Below are 23,329 nucleotides of genomic sequence, written 5' to 3'. Positions count from 1 at the left end.
TAAAAAAACCACTTGAAAACCTCAGTGAAACAAGTAATTTTTTTGGAAAAAATACACATTTTCAAACTTGATTCAATCAAGACAAAATTAAATAGACCAGTGATTATGGAAGAAAATGGAAAAAATTATCAGAGTAATTTCTTTGCTGTATCGTTTTTTCCAGAGCATAGGAAGGAGAACTTCCCATTTCATAATATGAAGAAATAGGCAAAATCTTAACAAAAAAAAGAGTGAGGATGTTAAAAGTGTGGACCGGTCTCACTTTTTAATGTCGATATAAAAATTCTAAGTAAAATACTAACAAATTATATTTAATAGTATATTAAAAACAAACATCCAGCATGATCAAAGAGGATTGATCTTAGGAATGAAAAGCTACTTTAAACAGGAAATTTATTTTTTATTTTTATTTTTTTGCGGTACGCGGGCCTCTCACTGTTGTGGCCTCTCCTGTTGCGGAGCACAGGCTCCAGACACGCAGGCTCAGAGGCCATGGCTCACGGGCCCAGCCGCTCTGCAGCATGTGGGATCTTCCCGGACCGGGGCACGAACCCGTGTTCCCTGCATCGGCAGGTGGACTCCCAACAACTGTGCCACCAGGGAAGCCCAGGAAACTTACTAATATATGTAACACCAGTAGGGAAAATAAACTATATGATTATCCCATTGACTGCATAAAAGATATTTGATAGGGCTTCCCTGGTGGTGCAGTGGTTAAGAATCTGCCTGCCAATGCAGGGGACACAGATTCGAGCCCTGGTCCTGGAAGATCCCACATGCTGAGCAGCAGCTAAGCCCGTGTGCCACAACTACTGAGCCTGCACTCTAGAGCCCGCCAGCCACAACTACTGAGCCCACGTGCCACAACTACTGAAGCCTGCGTGCCTAGAGCCCATGCACCACAACAAAGAGTAGCCCCCATTCACTGCAACTAGGGGAAGTCCGCACGCAGAAACAAAGACCCAACTCGGCCAAAAATAAATAAATAAATAAATTTAAAAAAAGATATTTGATAAACTAGTGCTTGTTTGATAAAATATAAAAGTTGATCAAATTTAATATTATTCTTATAAAAATTGGATGATATTTCATTAATATGAAGAATAGTTTAGAATAAAAGCTGACAGTAAGAAATATCTATCAAGCACCTATGAACAAGTAAGTAAATTATATACGTTAGAAGGTGATAAACTCTATTTAAAAAATAATAGTGCAGGGTAAGGGGCTGGGGGGTGGGATGGATTTGCAGTTTCAATGGTGTATTCAGAATGGGTCTCATGGAGGGGATGTCATTGGAACTAAGACTTGACCTTTGTGAGGGAGTAAGTGGCAGAGATATTTGGGGAAAGCAGACTCCAGCTACTGAGAAGAGCCAGTGCTGAGGCTCTGAGGATTACTGGGGGTCCGGTGAGACTGGACAGGATAGTAGGAGATGAGGTCAGGTCAATTCATGAGGTCACAGAAGTGCTGTTTGAGAGAATTAGAGCCTGAGCCTCTCAACTCCCAGTGCATTACTCTTTGTTATCCCATGACCTCAACTCTTGAGTCTTATTTTTCTGACCTGTAGTTGTGGCAGTTGGGAGGGGTAGAACCTGGGGCATAGGTTTAAAGTCCTATATTTGTAATTGATCATGAACTGAGAAAAAAAGTATTTTTTGCTAAAGTGGATATGAAAAAGCTAACGTTCCATCTAAAATATAATAATATATTAAAATATAATATTCTAACTAAAGTTTGAAAGTTTAGAAAGTAAATTTGGTATTAGTATGAATCCATCTATTATGCATGAAAATTACATGTGCAGTTGCCCTAGGCTTTTTTTTTCCCCACACTAGCAGACGTTAAGAAAATTATTACATATTTGTGAGAGTGTCTTACAGGATACCTCTTTTTTGTAACATCAACAAGGAGTAATGTGACCCACATGTGTGCATTTTCTGTGTGACAGGAACTTAACCTTCAATTGATAAAACTTTTAAAATAATTTAAAGAAACATTTAAAATAAGGCTTAACACTAAATGTTTTGATTCAGCTCTTTACATAACGGACTGTACTTCTCATTTCTTTAAAGAAGGGTATAATGCATTTAAAATTTTTTGAGGTACTTTTACAGAGCCACCACATTCTTGACTTCTCTCAACCTCTGTAGTCTTATTTCTGAAATGGTGATTATAATGTCTACCTGATGGGGTGGTTATCAGTATCAACAAGATAAATAATGGAGATTGGATGCCTAGGACAGGGCCTGGCACCTTGGGAAGAAAAATACGTGATAAGTTTTAAAGGAAATTATAATGGTCAAAGAGGAATACAAAATTTTTGAGGCTCTTAGGCATGAATTTGAGCACTTTCCTCTCCTTGACTCCACCTTTCAAATTTCTGTCCATTCTTCCTTCCTTCACTATGTCCCTTCTGAATTTTCCAGGTCTAATTCTCAGCCTTTCATGGTAGGCAGAGTTTTCTCTGATGATCACACCATTTTCATGTTCTGTAGTATAATGATATATTCAGGGATATGTAAGACTTGTAGAATTATTTGTCTGTTCTAAATGGCTGCGGGTTGTTGTAGTTTTTGAGCTCTTGCTTTGAATTTTTCTAGTTTTTTGCTTCCTTCCTCCCTGTCAGCTCCCATTACTTGCTGCTGTCAGTGCAGCTGCTTTTATTAGTTCCTCACAGCTTCTCATCTTCAGAGTCTGGTCTGCTGAGTGTTGAATCATTGGATAATCAAGTTTTATAAAATAATGTCTGTGGCAGGAATGGAAAATAAATTTTTAGCTTGTGTGTTGATTCTGATTAGTAGTGGCTGCCTGGAGTCCTGGAATCTGGAGTTGCATCCAAATTTGATGAGAAAGTGCTCTGATGATGAAAGGGGACAGCAGCATGAGGAAATGCAGATTTGTGTTTATTGTCCTGAGTAAGAGTCGAGAAGCCCCGTGGGAGAATCTGAGTGGGTTCTATAATGGGTAGAATAAGTTAGTGTGTGGGTTTTGTGATTATTATTTTTTTTGACTTCTTAGATACCCTTTTGGTTATTGGTTACCCTTTTACTTTACATTGAAGCTTTGAAATAACTTATCCATGGATAAATGAAGGAAATTGTTTAAAAGGATTGTTTTATACTGTTTGTTATCTTTGTTTATTTACTCAGTAATTATGTGATTAAAACTTTAAGCCATGTTTTCTTTGCTTGGTATTTCATATTTTATCAAAATTGAGTACTCGATGGAAATTGCAAATGTGCAGTAAATGTACTGAATGGAAAATACCATATTATTAATAAACTTTCACAAGGCAAATTGAATTTCCAAATACTTCATTATAATGGCAATACATAGGCATGTCTGTATGATTATTATTAGTTTTTATAATCATTTAATGTGTGAATATATCTGAGAAAGTTTAAATTTTAAAATGAGTTATTTCTGGTGTGCCTTTCCTTTTACACATATCACATGTAACTTTTGCAGGTTGGATTTGCTACCATTTTATGCAAGATTGGTTGCTACATTGCATCCCTGCATGTCTGATGTAGCAGAGGATCTTTGTTCCATGCTGAGGGGGGATTTCAGATTTCATGTATGTATTTAAGCATTTATTTTGTTATATATATATATACACACACTTATGAGTGAGGATTCTTTAGTTTAAAAATATGATTATTTTATTGGTAAGCACATTTTGAAACTTGATAGTGGTATAACAGTTCAGAATGTATGGACTTCTAAATTTTTTAAATGTAAATCTACTCAGCAAAGCTTGAAATTGGTAAATGCTATTCCAGTTTGGAGATGAGCTGTTGCTGCTACCTTGTTTTCCCATTGTAGGGTCTGCACTTCTTGCTTTTGTAAAGTAAAAACATTCTCCAAGGTCAAGAGAGCCAGCAGGCCTCATTGGTGTTCCCCGAAGAAACATAAGATTGGCCATGACAAGTCAGGGCACACAGTGCCTGTAGGATGCCTGTTCAGGTGTTGGGGGTCCAACGTTTGGGGCACACGAAGTTGCGTAAATGCTCTGATCTCAGTGAATGCTGTCATAGACCATGTTTTTATTGATTCTTGCCTTAAGAATCCTTAGCTTGAAGAAAGATTCTTAATAGAGTGCCTATGAGTGGTTCTCCCAAACCCATGTTACCCCACCATCTTGTGGATACAGGCTTGAAAGGAGTAAAAGGATACCTTAGCGGTGACTGAAAGTGAACATTGGTAGAATTTGAAAAGACATGAAATGCAAGTGTTCATGTATGCCCATGGAAAAATTGTGTTTGTAAAATTTAGCTTTATATAGCAAGTTGCTTGGAATGCAGATAAATGTTTGCTCTGCTCAATTTGCATTTCATTGCACTGGCTATACACAAATCGGTAGTATGGCTGAGCACCAGAACAGACATAATTCCTGAGGTCAGGAATCTCATGATGTAATTGGGAAGATAAGGCCTAAATGCTGATAAAAGCAAGAGTGAAATAAAAATTTAAACCCTAAATAAATTTGATATTATAAGGAAGTGCATGTTTAATTGCCAAATGAATTGTTGGAGAGTCAGTGCCTTGAGTCCAGAGGAAGCAAAAGTCTGTGTGAGGGGTGGAATGGTCTCTAAAGGCTTCTTGCCATGGGTGTTAATTTGTTAGTATGAGATTTGTGGGTAAGATTTTTCTGGGCCAGCTTTTTTGCTGAAGTGTGTTTCAGACTTTCATAGATAATATTAATCAAGGACAGGTTTCTATGTCTAGAGAAGTTTGGAAACACTGAAATCCAGAAAGTTAAACCGTTTTGCTTTTGTTTTATGGTAAGAATTCTCAAAGCTTTAATAGGGTAATGAGCACTGTGAGCCTCCTGGAAGGGGCTGAATATACAGTCACTCAAAAGACACAGTGTTTACATGCTGCTAGTTCGGGGGCAGATGCGTCTGAAGTCATATTGTTGGTATTTTAATCCCATCATACAGATACAGACAAGACACTGTTTTACTAGCAGGCAGTATGACTGCATTGTATGAGTTACATGCGTACACCCCTCCACCAAACCACAGTCAAACAAACCATGAGTTGCTGGACCAAGCATAATTAGTGCTTTTGGTGAGAAACCTAAAATTAAGAAAATTCTGTTCATGTGTACTTCCCATCCCGTCTTTGAAAATTGGGGTGAGAGTTGAGGGAATTGGCATTTTTGTTATTGTTGTAAGGTTTCATTACAACTAGAAGAGTATCAGGATTCCAGAGTATATTTGGGAACTGCTATTCTCAGGGGAGAGAAGAGAGGGCACTTGATGTCATCGATCACCTCTGCTTCCTCCAGGGTCTAGCCTTTCCCACCCTCAAATCTGCAGACTTTGCCATTGACTTTTTATCAGGCAAAAAGTGTGCTCAGCACTCTCCCATCCTTAAAATAAAAACAGGAAAACTTTCCTCAACTGCACCTCTCCCCCCGTCCTCTTTCATTTCCTTCTTGTTTGATGTTGTAGAGTATACGTGTCTCTTGCACTTCTGACGTTTACCCTTTGTTTTACCATCATAGCGCCCTGGCAGAAACCACCAGTGTCCTCCTAATCGCCTCATCCTAGTTGATGTCCCTGCAGATTCTGAATTGCTGGACTCTCCTGCCTTTTAGGAAACTCATTCTGACTCTACCACATACTAGCATTGTAACTTTGGCCAAGTTACTTAAGTGCTCCATGCCTCGATTTCCTTGCTTGTTAAGTGGGATAATTTGTATTTTAATAAATTTATTTATTTATTTATTTTTGGCTGCGTTGGGTCTTCGTTGCTGCGCGTGGGCTTTCTCTAGTTACGGCAAGCAAGGGCTACTCTTCGTTGCGGTGCGTGGGCTTCTCATTGCATTGGCTTCTCGTTGCAGAGCACGGGCTCTAGGCGTGAGGGCTTCAGTAGTTGTGGCACGTGGGCTCAGTAGTTGTGGCTCGCAGGCTCTAGAGTGCAGGCTCAGTAGTTGTGGCACATGAGCTTAGTTGCTGTGTGGCATGTGGGATCTTCCTGGATCAGGGCTTGAACCTGTGTCCCCTGCATTGGCAGGCGGATTCTTCTTCTTCACTGCACCACCAGGGAAGTCCCAATTTGTATCTTTTTAAATGAGATTGTTCTTACTGATTAAACGAGATAATTCATATAAAGCTTATCACACAGATGTCATTATAATAATAATTACCTCTTCTCTACCACCACTCTCTCCTGCTTCTCGCTTATGACTACTCTCCTCAATATCCTTTGCTCTGTTTTCCAGCTGAGTTTATATGTTGGTGTTCCTTCCCCAGACTTACTTCCTTCACCCTCCTTTATGATGGAACACAGTTTACCTGGGGTTCAGGTGGCATCTGTTTCCCAGCAGCCTCACGTATATATCTCTTGCCAGAACCTCTCTCCTGGTGCTTAATAAGTTCTCATGTACTTTTAGCTAAATACATCCATAAAACTCATTTTCTTCTCAAAAATGCCTTTATCCTTCACTTTCTTATACCGGATTCTATATTCTCCCTATAAATTTGCAATATATTTTATCTACTCACTGAGGGAACTACATCTACTTTCGCCCCTCTGACATTCGGGAGCCAAATTTGTCAATTCTATTGATATATCTGCTAAAACACCTCCTCAAGGCTAGCGTCTCTCCTTCATTCCCAGTGCCGCTGTCTTTCAGTCTCTGTAGCGTGAATTAGGAGAATAGCTGTTTCACCAGGTTTCCCATCTCTGGCTTCTATCCCGCTCCAACATATTGTCACAATTGATCCTATTTGTCCCGTGCTTAAGAACCTCACCTGAGAAATAACGCTGGTTAGCAAAACAGTATGAAATCTCACCTGGTAGTCAAAGAAATTCTAGTTAAAGCAACGGATTTGCTAATTTGACTAACAGGTTAGTGAAGGTAATAACAATGAGAAACCATCACATATACTTGAGATTGGAATTTGGAGAAGGAATTTGGCAGTATGTTTCAAGATCCTTAGAGGCATTCATATAGTGGACAACTCTGGGAATCTGTCCCAAGTAAACAATCCTAAGTACCCCCAAAAGCTTTATTCACATCATGAATTGTAATAGGGAAAAAAGGGAAAATAATCTAGAAGTCCAAAAATGGATTAAGAAAATGGTCATATAATCACAATGCTGAAATGATATAGAACCATTAGAAAGTCTTATTTACCAAAAAGTTTTCAAATCATAAAGTGCTTTTTTTTAAACATTTTTATTGGAGTATAATTGCTTTACAATGGTGTGTTACTTTCTGCTTTATAACAAAGAGAATCAGCTACACATACACATAAAACCCCATATCTCCTCCCTCTTGCATCTCCCCCCTATCCTTTCTATCCCACCCCTCTAGGTGGTCAGAAAGCACCGAGCTGCTCTCCCTGTGCTATGCAGCTGCTTCCCACTAGCTATCTGTTTTACATTTGGTAGTGTGTATATGTCCATGCCACTGTCTCACTTCGTCCCAGCTTACCCTTCCCCCTCCCCGTGTCCTCAAGTCCATTCTCTACGAAAGTGCTTTTTTTAAGGGGAAAAAAAGCAAGCTGTAAAATCTTACACATAATAAATTTATAGTTATGTTAAAATTCTTGGCAAGTAAAGACTAGAAAAAATTGTATATCAGTATGCTACCAGTGGCTGTCTTTGGATAGTGGGGTTATACGAAATTTTTTTCCTTTCTAGTTTTCTGTGTCCTCCACATTTTTAGCAAGGCCTACTTCTTTAATAATGGAGAAGACAACTTTTATTTAAATGTAGCCATATCACCCTCACTGATTGACATTTTTGAAATCAGTGGTCTTCTAACTTTTTTGATCAAGCCTCTCTGTTGGTAAAATAAGTTGACCACATATCCCAGTATAGGCATATTTATTTATAAATTATATGCATTTGTAATTCTACCAGATATTTCATGTATATCATAAAACATACAAAAATAACCTTAAAAGTATGAGATAAAAAACAAAAACAGATGTTTCAACATTTCTTTTTCCCCACACCCCAGTAGATGAAGAGTCTTGCCCTCCCTACTTTGAAGATCAGTAGTCCCTAGAATAAAATAAATAAGTTTCTTTGAAGGCAAATTTACTTATTTATAAACCCAGTGCCTACTTAGTGTTTAGAGTATAGTGGATTTTCCAAAAAATTAGTTGAATGATTGAATGTTTATGTAAAACAAAATGAGCAAATTATGGAGGACAGAAAATATAATATTTGGGTGAAGTTATAGAGGGGCTGGTTTGGGACAAAGGGTTCTTCCTCCAGGGGAATAATGAATGAGAGGCCTTGGAAATTCTTACTTTTGTATCTTGACATATTTGAAGAGTTTTTATTAATGTATATGAATTTAGTTATTTGAGTAATCTCAATTCCAGCTGTTATTAATAAATGAGTTGTAAGCAGCATTTTTGCTAAATTTGATTATGTAAGTAAAATCTGAGACATTATTGAACTAAAAATATATAGAAAATTTTACATTGTTAATTCATCTGTATTTACTTTTGCAGAAGTGTTTGACATACCATTTGATCATAAAGAGTCAACACATGAGATTGGAAAATATTAAATGAGGAGTCAGAATAAGTTAGTCTGTTTTTTATGTCACAGTCTTTTGAAAAGCCTTCAGTTTTTTCATCTGAAAATGAGGGAGTGAGATAATTGATTTCTAATACTTCATTTAAAAATTCTACAATCTTGTCATGTTAGTTAGATTGTACCTCCTTAACCTCAATAATATTTAGGAATAATTGTGAACGATACACTATGTTATGTGTTTTTGTAAATTGTGATGCTCAGTAATACTTAAATTGTATGATCTCCACAGCACAGTTGTTAAGAGCTTGTGCATCCAGAATCACCCAGGGAGACTGTTAAAAACATGTATGTGTATTTCCCAGCCCTACTCCCTCTAAAGATTCAGCTTCAGTATATCATTTTTGAAATGCTTCTTTATCCTTTTTCTACTTCTACATTTCTTTAACTGTAAAAGAAACACATGCTCATTGTGGGTGATTTAGAAAATATATAAAGAAGAAAGAAAGGAGGGGGAACCTCATAATTTCATCACTTAAAGCAAACCTTGTTAATATTTTAGTATATTTTCTTTACTTTTTTTCTTCTGTAGTTTTTTTATGGATGCTTTTATATTTTATGTACAATTTCCCACTTTTATTTCTCACTCAGAAGTATTTTACAGCATCATTTAAAACACTTCTCAAGCATCATTTTAAAGTTTGTATACTCTTTTGTCCTAGACATTAATTGCTTAGTATCAAGTGAAGTATAGTTATCATCATTACTGCCCCATCATCATCATCCTTATTTTTATCCTTATTTTACCAAGTGAGCCAGTAGGTTCAGGGAGTTTTATATGAATTGTCCAAGATTATATACCCCTACCCCCACCCCAAATGGCATGAAATGACCACAGGATCTCAGGTGTTGTGACTGTAGACCTTTTACTCTTTCACGTCACTACAATATGTATATAAACATTAAGCATTTTCATTAATTTGTTCACTCAGTGAATATTGATTTTGTGTCAATGTATTAGTGATACAATGTACAAATGTGGATAATATTAATAATGGCTAATACTTAGTGAACTCTTCGTGGTCCCAGTTACTATTGATTGTGCTTTGTATCAGTTCACTTAATGCAGACTCACAACCGTATGATATAGGTTACTTTCATTAGTTCCATTTTATAGATGAGGAAATTGAGGCACAGAGTTTAAGTAACAGTAAGTGATAAAGCTGGGAATTAAACCTAGCAGATCTGGTCCAGAGTCTACCCTCTTAATCTAGAGTGTAGATTAAACTTGCCTCAGAGTTCACAAAATAAGATAAATTAATAAGAGGAGCTTTTTTTTAAATATATAAATTTATTTATTTATTTTTGGCTGCCTTGGATCTTCGTTGCTGCACGCAGGCTTTCTCTAGTTGCAGCAAGCGGGGTCTACTCTTCATTGTGGTGCGCGGGCTTCTCATCGCGGTGGCTTCTTTTGTTGTGGAGCACAGGCTGTAGGCGTGCGGGCTTCAGTAGTTGTGGCGCATGGTCTTAGTTGTTCTGCAGCATATGGGATCTTCACTGACCAGGGCGCGAACCCGTGGCCCCTACATTGGCAGGCGGATTCTTTTTTTTTTTTTTGCGGTACACGGGCCTCTCACTGTTGCGGCCTCTCCCGTTGCGGAGCACAGTCTCCGGACGCACAAGCTCAGTGGCCATGGCTCACGGGCCCAGCCGCTCCGTGGCATGTGGGATCTTCCCGGACCGGAGCACGAACCCATGTCCCCTGCATCGACAGGCGGACTCTCAACCACTGCGCCACCAGGGAAGCCCTAGCAGGCGGATTCTTAACCACTGCGCCACCAGGGACGTTCCAAGAGGAGCTTTCAGTATGCAGTACTTATCAAACACCTATTTGTGAAAACACCTTTATGAAGGCTAAATTACAAGGCTAGAATAAATAGTCAAATTTATTCAATATTAGTTTGTTTAATAGACTAATTAAACTAGAATCTAGTTCTAGTTTTTTTCTATTTGTCTCTAATCTCAAAGCTATTTTGTATGCTTGAATGACGTGATTAAAGTTCTGTAAGTTGAGTTTTTGTGATTTTATTTTTAGTTGCAGTTTTATTGATGCCTTAGATTAAATATAGTTAGAGTGAGTTTCTAATTTCCTCTGATTTTTTAAGTGAGTAAACATGGTTTTGTTCAAAAATTATTACTGAAGATCTAAAAAGTGAGCACCTACCTTTGTTTGCTATAGAAAGTAGGTCCTTAAAAAGGAAGATGATAAATTCCATTAAGTGTAGGCTGTCTATGTAGAAGTTTAATACTTACGTAAAAGATTGTTACTAATTGTCCAGATGCGGGTGAGGTTTGGACTTACTTTGAATCCCAGCACCTGATAGAGCAGTGGAATTCTCAAGTATGAGTTTAGAGTCTGGGGTTTTGGTACTGATCCTTGGTCAGGTCATTTGACAGCTTTGCGTTCTTCTACTGTTGTTGTTTTAACTATTAAATCAGAATTATACAGCTTTTGCTCCTTTCTCAGAGTGTTGTTATGTGGAACAAATAAGATAGGATAGTACTCTGAAAAAATAAGGAACACTAAACTAGTTCAAAGCACTACCATATTATTGTTATTGTTGTTCATAGAAAAGGCTTCTAGACTACAGGTTTGGTTTTCTGGTGAAATTGTAATTCTGAGGTTAAATCCAATTACATTTATCGTGACGTGTCTGTTCACATGGTACTGTTGTAATAGGATTTTGTTATGTTCAATATTGCTTGAAATGTGTGCCTAAGTAGAGGGCTTATATTTGCAAAGGATTTGAACTTTGATATGCGACTGTGACTGTTGATAAAAAATAGTGATTGTATTGGAAATTTCATTGTACTAATGAATTTACAATAAAAAATGTATATAGTTCATAATTATAATATACTAACTGAGCCTTAATATTTTTGCTTAAGTGAGCTCTTGGTGTTTATTATTTTTAAAGCAGCATTTCCTAAAGTGTATTCCTTATAATATTAATTTAACAAACTAGTCGTTGTTACCATTTCAAAAGAGGGGTTTATGTTGCCAAATAAATTTGAGAAACATTGAATTAAGTTAAACAGGTTTCTTTATATGAGAACCTCTTAAGGCTGGTGAAATGCATTGTTTCCCCAAATTGTTTGAAACAGTTTTGCAAAACATGTCCTGGCACTGGTGTTCCACTGAGCTTATTTTGCTTTAACTTAAGATAATTTGAATATAGCAAGAAATTATACCCAAATTTATTTAAAATATCTAGAGTGAATTCAGTCTTATTAAAATAACAATTCTTATCACAGATTTCAAAGTGTTAATTATTTAAGCAATGTCTCTTCTCTTAATTTGTAGGTACGAAAAAAGGACCAGATCAATATTGAAACAAAGAACAAAACTGTTCGTTTTATTGGAGAACTCACTAAGTTTAAGATGTTCACAAAAAATGATACACTGCATTGTTTGAAGGTTAGTAGTGAATCATTTGAAATATTTTTTAATAGACACATCTAAAGTTTTAATGCTTCAGTTTGTAAGTGCTGGGAAATGATGTAATTAAGAAATATTTGATTAATCTATAGGAAGACAAAAGAGGAGTAAAAAGGAACAATAAACAGATGAGCAAAATAGAGAACAAATAATAAGATGGTAGACACAAATAGAACTATAACAGTAATTACATGAAATGTAGAAGGACAAAGTACATTAAGTAAAAGCCTTAAGAATATAAGACTTGATTAAAACAACATTATATGCTGACTGCAAGGAAGATACCCTTAAATATTAACACCAGGAAGCCTAAAATAAAAAGATGGGGGAAATATACCATGGAAGCACTAAAAATAAATAAATAAAAGCACCTGGTTTTATTATTATCAGACAAAGTAGGCTTTAAGGCATGAAGCATTATTAGAAATAAAGAAGCATAGTTCATAATGATGATGAGGTCCTTTTAATAGGAAAGTGTGTTACCTTCCTGAATCAGTATGCATCCAGTACTGTATTTTTAGAATACATAAAGCAAAAAATCGACAAGGAAAGAGAAATAAATCCATAATTACAGTGAGAGACTTGAAAACACCTTTTAGTAGCTGAAAGCATAGGCAGACAACATTAGTAAGTATATTCAGGATTGAACAACCTTAATCTAATTGACACTATACCCAACAGGATCAGAATTTATAATCTCTTCAAATGCACATGGATGATTCACCAAAATCAACCAAAAAGAAAGTCTCAGCAAGTTCAAAAAAATTGAAATTATTCAGATTATGTTTTTTTGTCCACAATAGAATTAAGGTAGAAATTCATTAGTAACTAACTAGTTATGTGTGGTAAAGCTGATGCAGCATAGATGAAATAATTCTTCTACATTTGGAATTGGTCATTACTAACAATAACAAATTTTTAATCAAGTTAATTTCTTTGACATATCACTAGGTATGTCACACAAAATGGGTCTCATGGGTTCAAATACATTTGGAAAACCCTGAGTTAAACACGTTTCTTTACTGCATGATTTCTTAAGAGTATTTAAAATATTAATAATCATTGTAAATATTCAAGGGGTTAAGTCTCCTAAACCTACTTGGAGCATTTCAGGAGACTACAAAGTACATTTGGGGAACTTTGGACAGCATTTTAAGAGAGGTTTGAAAGTTTTTTCAATGCTGTCATTGAAAGGAATCATGCCATGAACAACTTAGACATATTAGTATATTTCTTTGTATTAATTACTGATGTATATAGGAAGAATATACATTTATTTGACACAGGTTCATTTCTGTACGTTTGTTTTAAGGAAATAATCATAAACGTGCGCAAATTTATCTGCAAGAATGTTTGTCACACCATTGTTTATAGTAGCAAAAAATTGTAAACAATTTGGATGTCCCATAAATAAGAATCAGTTAAGTTTTAGTATAGTTCATATTATAAGTATTATGCACCCTTTAAATCATGCCATAGAAGGATAATAAAGACGTGGAAAAATACTCATGTTAGCCCAAAAAAACCAAATTATTAAATGATATGTGTAAATCTTTTTTGGCTTAGAAAATATGCACAGAAAAATATTGGGGGGATAAATAGTAAAATGTGGTAATGTGTTTGTAAATTTCATACGGTAAGGCTTTTGTTGTAAGAAGTTTAAAGGTAAATGTCATATAAACCAAAATCAAAAAGCTATTTAGAAAATATTAGCTATGTATGTGGCATTTGCTTAAATATATAGCATCTCCTGATAAATATAAAATGGGCTTTGATAGATTAGTTTTCATATATCTATCTAGAAGGAATGACATTAAATATCCTGAAGTTTTTAGATAAAATTTTATGGCCTAACACAAAGATACCCAGTGATGAAGCTTGGTATCTAAAGTAGACTAGGTTTTTTTTTTTTAGTTGATTTACAATATTGTGTTTAGCTTTTCTTCTTTTTACAGTGACATTTTAAAACTTGTTGCACACATTAGGTGTATAATGTTTTCTTTCTCTAATAGGATTGAATTGTTGTCTTTGTGGTTTTTCATCATTATTATTTTTACAGATGCTTCTATCAGACTTTTCCCATCACCATATTGAAATGGCATGTACCCTACTAGAAACATGTGGAAGATTTCTTTTCAGATCTCCAGAATCTCACCTGAGGACCAGTGTACTTTTGGTAAGGGCTTGAGGATCCTAGCAAGAGGTTGAGGTTCTTGATTTACTCCAGGAGTTAAAAATTTTGACCAGTGCCTTTTATCTTGCTCTGCCATTTAAACACTTCTACCTAAACTAGAACTCCAGCCGTTCCTGGAGAGCTGTAGGAATTTTTCTCATTTGACTGCCAGTGAGTTCACACTATTGTAAAGGGGGATTAAATTCAGCCCCAGATAACTTTTTACAAGTGATGCAGAGGAGCAGGTACTCTAAATACTATTGTGTTAGAGCCCTCTTTGTGGATGTTCTTGATACATCTTTACTGTGCCATAAGCACATAAATTATAAAGCTTAAATTTTTTAAATTGGAAAACATAAAACATAAGCTTGAAAAATTAACATGGGGGGAGAAGATATTTCTTAAGTTAATTAGGATGCCAGCATGGCCATCAAGTTTATTAAGCAATTAAGTTAGTATGCTTATTGGTAATACCCATGCATTCGACTGCAGCCTTTGCAAGGGAGAGAGTGTGGTGGGGGAGGGTGTCAGTGTTAGCCCTGGTTTAGGACTCCCCAGGAATAGACTGTCATTACATCAGTGTTGCTTTTAGGGACGTGTTGATTGTGTCTTTTTCTCTAGGTGTGTTATTTTTTTAGAATCTAGTTGTAAGCTTGAATATTTCTCTGGCAATATTTAAAATGAAAAAAACATGGGAATTTATTTCTAGTGAACAAAAATACTAATGTGAAGGCCATCACCTGGAGTTTATTTCCACATTCTCTCTAGGCTTATTCATATAATAGTCATTCCAAGTTCAAATTTTTATTGTAACACAGAAAAAAATCTTCCTCCTCTTTGGCTCAAGCTGGTAAGGTTAAATGAGACCTGCATATGAAAATGTAATAGAGATGCCAAGAAAGCTTAGGTTTTAAAAATGTCTATATTTTATTTGTAATATTGAACCCTCTATGTTTACTTTTTGCTAGGGAAAGTTTACTAGTTGTGCTGGTGTGGATACTTATGCCATTGATGGAAACCAGAGTTCTTCCTGCCCGACTGGTTTTCTTCGCTCAGCGGATCTTTCTCCCTCTTGTAGCGAAAGCAGCTAGCCTTTATCATTGATTGTCTTGCTTTCTGGATAGGAGCCTTGTTTATCATATAATGCTTTTGGGGCTCCTCCTATGTGTTAGGCACTGAACTCAGTTCTGCAGGGATGTTATGGCTGGTTGGGGGTGGTTAGTACAAAGAAATGAAACATAGTTGCCATCCTCAAAGTGGTCCATATCTAGTGCTAATTCCAGTGTAGCATTTTAAGTGCTTTAACAGAGAGAGGTATGCAGAGGATTTTATGGGCTCATGGAGGGAGTACTTAAACCAGACTGAATGAGTCAGGAGACATCTTCCCTAACAGCTTCCCAGTGTTTATTGAGTCTGACTCTTCTGTCAGACCCTTGGGATATAAAAGTGAAAAAGATGGTTCCTGCCCTCATGGAATTTGTAGTCTAATAACCCAGACAGATGGACGGTTGGAACACAGGGAGGGGGATGCAATATAATACTGTGGGTTAGCATAGGGTATTATGTGTATAGATAGAAGAGGCGCTTAATCTAGTCTTGGTATGTCAGGAAAGGTTTCCTGGAAAAAGTGGTGTTTATTTTAGAGACTCACCTGAGTCTCAAAGGCAGAGAAGAGAGATACACTGAGTCAAGAGGCTGCAGGTAAGACTGGAGACGTAGGCACAGCCCCGAGTATGAGCACTGTGCTAAGGAACGAGGGTTTTCCCCCTGTGGTAGAGAGTAGCTATTGAAGGATGTTAAGCAGGGAGGATAGGTATGATCAGATTTATGGTTTTAGGAAGGTCGGTGTGGAGGAGATAACTGAGGTGGCTGAGGCCAGAGGTAGACAGAACAGTGAAACGGCTGTTTTCAAAACCTACGGGGAAAACAATGAAGAAATGGTAAGGATGGGGGAGTGGGGAATAATAATTGGCTGTATGAAGAATTTTAGGAAGCAGAACTGATGAGATGTGATGGTGAGATACTAGGGACGAGGAAGGGAAAGCGCCCTCAGATAAGACCCCGTATTCCAGCATGAGCATCTGAGCGGGTGATGGTGCCAGTCACAGAGATGAGGGAGGAGGAGGAGGGAGGAGGAGGAGGGTTTGGTTTGAAGTGCAAATGCTTGCGGGATGATCTAAAATGTACCCGTATTTGTTTGGGAACACACATAACCTTTTAACTGGTTTGCATTTAAAATTATTCTTGGCTGATGTTAAAAGTAGTTTGGTGTGGGGACTTCCCCGGGTGGTCCAGTGCTTGAGACTTCTCCTTCCTATGCAGGGGGTGTGGGTTCCATCCCTGGTGGGGGAGCTAAGATCCCACATGCCTGGAGGCCAAAAACAACCAAAACATAAAACAGAAGCAACATTGTAACAAATTCAATAAAGACTTTAAAATTGGTCCACATCAAAAAAGAAAAAAGAAAGTAGTTTGGTATGTGTGTTGGGGGAGAAGGTTCTAAAGTGGTCTACATAACAGGTTGAAACTAGTCTTGATTTAAAACTGTTATGTATGTACAAATGAAAAGTTAAGTGTTGCGTTATGTTTTGTTCAAAGAACTTACAGGGTGAGGTCATTATCTCTAGCTCTGTTAAACATGGAACTGTTCTCTCTGTCTGGAAGAGTCAACATTTAATAAGCATTTACAAATTATAAAATAGATGTCAGGAGAGGAGCTAGGCTACAACGTGTATACTTTAGCAGATTCATAGACAAGAGAAACAATTGTGAAACTTGGTATACCCATAATTGAACTTATGAAAGAGCAGAATTTCCCCCAGTATACACAATGGTTTTACATGTATAGAAAGGCAGACCATGGGAAAGATTTGAATGTGTTTTAAAAAATTCATTCATTACTTTGTATATTAGTAAACATTAATTGCAAGCCTCCCATGTGCTAGGCCAGGCACTGTTTTAGATGCTGGGTTTACATCAGTGAACATGCTGCAGCCCCTGCCCTCCCTGAGCTTGCAGACACAGCCTTCTTTCCAAAGCCTGAAGTCTTGCCTCCACCCGCCACCACCTGCCACCCCAGTCCAGACACCTGCTTGAAGCTCTTCAGTGCTTTCCCTCTACAGGCTTCAAATCCAGCATTGTTACTATGGTCGGTCTGCAGAATATGGTCTCACCGAGCCTCTCCTCACTCCTTAGAACTGATCTCACGCCATTCCATGCTGGCGCCACGCTGGCCTTCATGTAGTTCCTGTAACTGATCCTTCTCTCCTCATTGCCTCTCGTCTTGCTGTTGCGTCTGCCTCAGGTGCTCTCTCTGTGTCTCTTCTCAACCTTTTGTCGTCCTTCAGAGCACAACTCAAATGTCACTTTTGCAGAGAGGCCATCCCTAGCCCACCCTGACTAAAGTGGGCTCTCATTACTCTCCATCTTAGGGCCTTGTTATTTTCCTTCATAACACTATTCACAGTTAGTATTTAAAAGGTTGCTAGTTTATTTGTTGGCTTGTTTATTCTGTCTTCCTATGCCAACTCTTAGGCTTCATGAAGGTAGGAGCCATGTCCGTCTTGTTCACTGGTGACTTCAGTACCTAGCGTAGTGCCTGGCACATAGTAAGTGCCAAGTAAAATGTTAAATGGCTGAATAAATTCAGTAATCTTAATACTTAGTGTGGTGCTGTTTTTAGAACTAGGAGTACTGTTTGAAGATCTTCAGCTGATCAGTCTTTGGTTCTCAACTGGCATCTGGTGGGTAGAGGTGAAGGTTGCTGCACAGAACACCCTCCCCCCACACACCCAGACAAAGACTATCCAGTCCAAAACGTCCGTAGTGCTGAGGTTGAGGATCCTGAAGAGATGATGATTGACTGCTTTTAATCACCTCCTGGAGCTGATGCTGAGGGCTCTGAACAAGTTGTGAAACTGGGGGCTTTTCGTTTCCTTGTCTGTAGAGACATGTCAGATTTACCTAGTACAACATTGGATGGCACAAGCTCTCAGAATAAGGTTATTCTCAGCTGTTGTGTGTGGAACAGCCAGAGGCATTCACCCCTTTATTTATATTGTTGGTCCTTAATTTCAGTCACTTGTATATAAGCCTTGTAGAGTTCATATAGTTTGGCAGAGTTATAAGTCAAGTTATATTTGTAGCAGAGTTCTCTTGAGTATTTTATTGGACAAGGCATAAGACCAAGCAGTTATGGACTAATTTGTTCTAAAAACATGATTAGTGATATAACAATTAGTATGCTTGCATGCTCTTAGAAATACCTAGTAATTGTTTTTTCCCTTTTCTAGCCCTTTATCTTGAAATCTTATCACTGAGAGTAGAACTTTAGTTGGGAAGAAAGAAACCTTAGAATGAAAGTATTTTGACTAGACTTTTTATTTTAGGAACAAATGATGAGAAAGAAACAAGCGATGCATCTCGATGCAAGATATGTCACAATGGTGGAGAATGCATATTACTACTGCAACCCACCTCCAGCTGAAAAAACAGTGAAAAAGAAACGTCCTCCTCTCCAGGAATATGTCCGGAAACTTTTGTACAAGGATCTCTCCAAGGTTACCACTGAGAAGGTAAATCTTAATGAAATCATAGAACAGTAGTCAATTGAGATTTGTGGTAGTGCTAAGCTTATATAACATTCAACCAAATTAATTCTTTTTCGTCCTGATGATAATAGTACTGATTGCAGTGCACTTTCCTTCTAGCCCTGCACCAAGTTGTTTTAGGTCAGGGACATATATTTCAGTTTTCCTAGATCAGCTTGTTTATCAATTGCTTCAGTGCCCCACAAAGTATAGATAGGAAATGTAAGTAGTTTGCATTATTCACATTTTGTAAATGGAGAAATTGAAGCAGAATTGTTAAAGTCCCAGCAGTGGAGTTTAGGAGAGGTAGGATTAAATCCCAAGTTCCATTATGATTGATTCCATACAAGTCATCATAATAAGGAATTCATACGATGATACATAATGTATGGGACATATGTTTTATTTTCCTTTTATGTTAGTAACTTCTTATTCTAATTAAAATGGTAATTCTTCTAAATTTGATGTTGATGCTGTGTGTATATTTGAAACTATTACTTTGTCTCTGATGTTCTGTAATGAATTTGCCTTTAAATATTTTGCTTTCAGTACAGGGGTTCTTAACCTTAGGTAGGCTTTAAGAGGCCCATGATCCTCTGGAACTTAATGATATTGAATCTTTGGGCCTGTCTGTATTTTTCCGGAAGAGGGTCTGTAGCTTTCTTTAGATTCTCAGTAGGGGTCAATTTCCAGAAAAGGTTAAGAACCACCGACCTGTTACCTTAATTATTGTAGTTACCTTGTTAGAACCGTCACTTTTAAGTGAGACATGTTGAGTAAACATTTTTTGGTCAACTCTACAAGTTGAAACAACATGGTATGGAACTTTTTTCTTTTCAGGAAAAAAAATTGAAGCAAATTAACTTCTGGACAGAGGAAACCTATGGGGAGGATAAGAGGCATGGAATAATACATGTGTCATGGGTGGGCAGGGTAGAAGGTGATGACGAATGAGCGCAACTTTGAAAATTGAAGCCACCTTCAGGGATCCAGAGACAGTAGTTGTTTAAGACAACAGGATTTGAAAGCTGTTTTAGAATTGGCTAAAAGTTTGTAAAGTATGGAATGCTTATGCATTTGAGATGACATTAACATTTCCATTGAAGCTGATATGAGAACATATTTAGTGCTTGAAAGGTGGATTGTGGATATAGAGTAGAGATGAAAGGACTACTTTACATTCTGCCTACAGTATCCATTTTCTTTCAGAATAAAAATGGAAAGAACTTGATGATGACTAGAGCTCTGCTGATTATCTCATTACCAGTAGAGATTTTGAAAGCAATAGCTAACTTTTATGGGGTGCTTGTAATGCGCCAGACACATTCCTACGTACTTCACGCACTTTAACTTGTCTAACCCTTAGACCAGACTTATGGAGTAAGTGCCTATCATCCCCCCTTCACATGCAAGGAAACTGTGTGATGTCAGTCTTGATGTTGTGTCCTCCATCTTTTTTTTTTTTTAAGATTTTTTTGATGTGGACCATTTTTTTTTTTAAGTCTTTATTGAATTTGTTACAGTATTGCTTCTGTTTTATGTTTTGGTTTTTTGGCCTCGAGGCATGTGGGATCTTAGCTCCCTGTCCAGTGATCGAACCTGTACCCCATGCACTGGAAGGCAGAGTCTTAACCACTGGACCACCAGGGAAGTCCTGTGTCCTCCATCTTAAGGGATCTTTTAACCAGTTGACCTTGGGTTTATTTCCTTATTGGAAATTTTTCATTTATAAAAAGAAGTGTCTGAGGTTATTTACATCAAATGATGCACAAAAGAAAACATTATTTTTGTTAAATCTTGGGTATTTCTTTCAGTGACCTGAGTATGAGTGTATACTGTTAGCTTGATTGAAGTCCTGGAAACTCTAGGAAATTTAAGGGCGTTATGGAAAGATAAAGGGAAAATGTGAATAAATTTTACCAATAATTAGAAAAATCTTATTTTTCCTATCTCTAAAGTTGAAGAGGCTGGTAGAGAATCTCTAGAGTATTTTCCGTTTCAAAAGTTCTGTGACTGTACAATCATAATAAAATATTTGTATTATAGGGTATTTTGGACTACTTAGTGCTTATCTTAGTAATTTAAACAAAATTCTCTTCATTTAGGTTTTGAGACAGATGCGAAAGTTGCCTTGGCAGGACCAAGAAGTGAAAGACTATGTGATTTGTTGTATGATAAACATCTGGAATGTGAAATATAACAGCATTCATTGTGTAGCCAACCTCTTAGCAGGACTAGTGCTCTACCAGGAGGATGTTGGAATCCATGTTGTGGATGGAGTTTTAGAAGATATTCGATTAGGAATGGAGGTAACAAAGACCTGCAGCAAATTGGAATCTGTGGACAATTTAGACAGCCTTTAAGTCCTATTATTGAAAAATAAGGATTTGAAAACCCTCTTTTCCCCATATGGTGTCATTTACTATTACTTTTTTGAAGATAATGATTTCTTAATAAACCCTGTTGTGTTAGATTTCCTAGTCTTCTCTCAGGCTAATGCTGAAGTATTTTTTGCCTTTTCTTCAAGTCCAGTTAAGCTTATTTTAGAAGAGTATAGTAAATTTTTATTATTTCCTGGTTACTATTGGCATTCACGTTATAGGAATTCATAAATTTATTAATTAGGAGAACTGGTAATCATTTGATAAGAATTTCTGTAAGAATTTCCCTCTTTCTATATGCTTGTTGTTTCCTTAATTCACGATTTCAGAGAAAATAAGTCACAGAGGGCTGATAGGGAGAATTACATTTTAACTGTTTCATAAACTATTAATTCATTTAACAATAGCTTAATATTAAATTTAATACTTAACATGTTCTTTTTATTAAAACATTTTAAAGGTAGACATTTCTTAGAGAGAGATAAAGGACGCCCAGAAGTGACTACCGATTAGAAAAGAACCCATTATTTATTCTCTGTTCAGTGAGTGATGTTGTCAAGTGACATAGGGGAATTTTACCTCTTCTCAAACACATTGCTATTCTTTAATGGAAATCTGCTTTTTTTTTTCTTCCCCCTTTAGGTTAATCAACCTAAATTTAATCAGAGACGTATCAGCAGTGCCAAGTTCTTAGGGGAACTTTATAATTACCGAATGGTGGAATCCGCTGTTATTTTTAGAACTCTTTATTCTTTTACTTCATTTGGTGTTAACCCTGATGGCTCTCCAAGTTCACTGGACCCTCCCGAGCACCTTTTCAGGATTAGACTAGTGTGCACTATTTTGGATACCTGTGGCCAGTACTTTGACAGAGGTTCTAGTAAACGAAAACTCGATTGCTTCCTTGTGTATTTTCAGGTACATAAATTGAAATAAGCAGTTTGGCATCATTTAATGCATTGCTTGTGTTATAAAAATATTAGAGAAGAAACCCTGTAGCATTCATATATGATGTATAAGATATATTCATAGTTAGGTGAGATTTATTCTTCTTGCAAGTATGCTTAGCTTTAGACGTTTTAAAATAACATGATGGGGAGTTCCCTGGCGGTCCAGTGGTTAAGACTCTGTGCTTCCTGCAGAGGGCACAGGTTCGATCCCTGGTCAGGGAACTAAGATCCTGCATGCCACACGGCATGGCCAAAAAAAAGAAAGAAAAATTTTAAAAATATATATATGATGAATTCTATCATAAATATTCTGATTACATTTTAAGTTTTATAATTGATGATTGATCATTAATTTTGGGAATTATTTTGGTGCTTTTATAAATTTGGTTTAGTAAGTTTAATAAGTTTGGTTTAGTAAGTTTAATAAGTTTATAAATTTGGTGTAGTATGGTTTATTTTGTATTTGGTACGTAATTCATGAATCAAATTACTTGTAATATTTATGCATTTGATAATATTCTCACTCATCTGTGTTCTGGTTTTATATCTAAAATTCTTGTTTCTAAATTTAAAAAAAAACCCATCATTAACATTGAAAGAAATATTTGTTCATTCATTGCTAAACTCTTGGGTTGTGCTTTCCATATCTTAAGTTACTTATGTAAACTGGTGATTTAGAGCAAGTACAGTATAAATTAAATTCAGATACAAATACAGAGACAGTTCTGCAGCTTCTATACAGTTCATGTTCCAGAAGTTAGCTGTAGCTTGGTTGTCTGGAACCTAATCATTATTTCCCATCAAATACAATGTTATAAGTACTGATTAGGGGGAATAGCTCACTATCGAATTCTCCAGACGTTACTGAAATAAAGTACCAATGGTACCATTCAGTTCTATTTGATCATTCCTTTCTATCTAATCTGTTATGTTGTTTTTGTTTACCCATTGACAAAGAAAATAAATTTAAAACTACAAATTTGAGGTGTCAAAAATACATCCACATAGTAGCTGATGTTAAGTGGGGGTAACTACTCTTGGGGAAGAGCTGTTTGTAACTTTCTCCTATTACTTTATCTTTGCATTAGAGGGTAACTTGTTACTCTCTTGTTTTCTGAATTGATGAGCCAAAAATGGGGAAGGTGTGTTGAAGATTTGAGACTCAGATTCTCTGTTCCATGTAAGAAATGCCTTAAGTTGGAGACTGCCTGTATTTAAAACCAAAGTTT

At 36.7% G+C, this 23,329-nt stretch overlaps 1 protein-coding gene across 3 annotated transcripts in view; it reads left to right on the top strand.

Annotated features, from left to right (window-relative positions):
* Positions 1 to 23,329, top strand: part of UPF2 (UPF2 regulator of nonsense mediated mRNA decay) — a 98,603-nt gene that overhangs the window by 44,382 nt on the left and 30,892 nt on the right. For all 3 annotated transcript variants that reach the window (XM_027121616.1, XM_027121615.1, XM_027121617.1), the window contains exons 9-14: positions 3,469 to 3,577; positions 11,873 to 11,986; positions 14,067 to 14,183; positions 18,569 to 18,754; positions 20,875 to 21,078; positions 21,793 to 22,068. In XM_027121616.1, coding sequence (XP_026977417.1) covers positions 3,469 to 3,577; positions 11,873 to 11,986; positions 14,067 to 14,183; positions 18,569 to 18,754; positions 20,875 to 21,078; positions 21,793 to 22,068 — 1,006 coding nt within the window. The remainder of the gene's footprint in view (positions 1 to 3,468; positions 3,578 to 11,872; positions 11,987 to 14,066; positions 14,184 to 18,568; positions 18,755 to 20,874; positions 21,079 to 21,792; positions 22,069 to 23,329) is intronic.

Source organism: Aethalodelphis obliquidens, unplaced genomic scaffold (genome assembly GCF_003676395.1).
Source record: "Aethalodelphis obliquidens isolate GAN/ISIS:26980383/991018 unplaced genomic scaffold, ASM367639v1 scaffold23, whole genome shotgun sequence".
NCBI lineage: Eukaryota > Metazoa > Chordata > Mammalia > Artiodactyla > Delphinidae > Aethalodelphis > Aethalodelphis obliquidens.
The sequence above is the reverse complement of the archived record's forward strand: the minus strand, read 5'-3'. Positions and strand labels throughout refer to the sequence as shown.